The 752-nt window shown below is 54.0% G+C and overlaps 1 protein-coding gene across 1 annotated transcript; it reads left to right on the top strand.

The window, feature by feature from the left end:
* Positions 1–32: 32 nt before the first annotated feature.
* LOC109509008 (transmembrane protein 19-like) lies at positions 33–746 on the top strand (the record flags this gene model as incomplete). Its single annotated transcript, XM_019858945.1, has 3 exons — positions 33–159; positions 333–470; positions 535–746. Coding segments are annotated over 3 exons (444 nt in total), but the record flags the coding sequence as incomplete, so codon positions are not given.
* Between the last annotated feature and the right edge of the window lie 6 nt (positions 747–752).

Here is a 752-nt window from a genome sequence, read left to right as displayed (position 1 = left end):
TTTTGTTTTTTCAGTACTCACCTTAGGGTGCGCGTGTTTACGCAGGGTCGTTGCAGCCCGTGTCACCATGGCGATGGCTCTTCTCCATCTTGGTCCCGGTGGTGCTGACCATCCGAGCCCTGAAGAGACGCAGTCTGGATGCATCGGGGGCGCTGGGAGGTAAGACGGCGCCATGTTGACTTACTCAGTGCACTGAGAAACGTGGACTCGCATGACATTACGAATGGACTACTTCATTTCTATCGCGCTGGAAAACAGTGACATCTCCTTCAAACGAGTCGATTTAATTTTGAAGTGCGACAACTTTGGATTTGGTTGAACTGTCTCGTCAGCACTTTTTGTGGGCTTCGTGCTGACCATGGCCAACTTGAGTTTCTTCTCGTCGCTGCTGGCCTTCTTCGTCACATCGTCCAAACTGACGCGCTGGGGCGCGGCGCAGAAGAAAAAGATGGACGCCGACTTCAAGGAAGGTGGGGAAACGGCCGCTGTTTGCGCGGGCCGTCCGACTTCTTACGTGGCTGCCGTTTGCGTCAGGCGGCCAGCGAAACTGGGTGCAGGTGTTCTGCAACGGCGGCGTTCCCACGCAGCTGGCGCTGCTCTACATGATCGAGGTGAGTGCCGGTAGAAAACCTGGAAAGATCCAGAAGCAGAATTGTGGAATAGTGCGAGGACTGAAGGCCGGCGTTTATGTCGCCACTTCACAAACCATATAAATACTGTTACGTCCCGTTTGCAATCAGCCATTTTGGCGA

Source organism: Hippocampus comes, unplaced genomic scaffold (assembly GCF_001891065.2).
Source record: "Hippocampus comes isolate QL1 unplaced genomic scaffold, H_comes_QL1_v1.1 C16726056, whole genome shotgun sequence".
NCBI lineage: Eukaryota > Metazoa > Chordata > Actinopteri > Syngnathiformes > Syngnathidae > Hippocampus > Hippocampus comes.
Note: the sequence above shows the minus strand (reverse complement) of the source record. Positions and strands in the feature narration are given on the sequence as shown.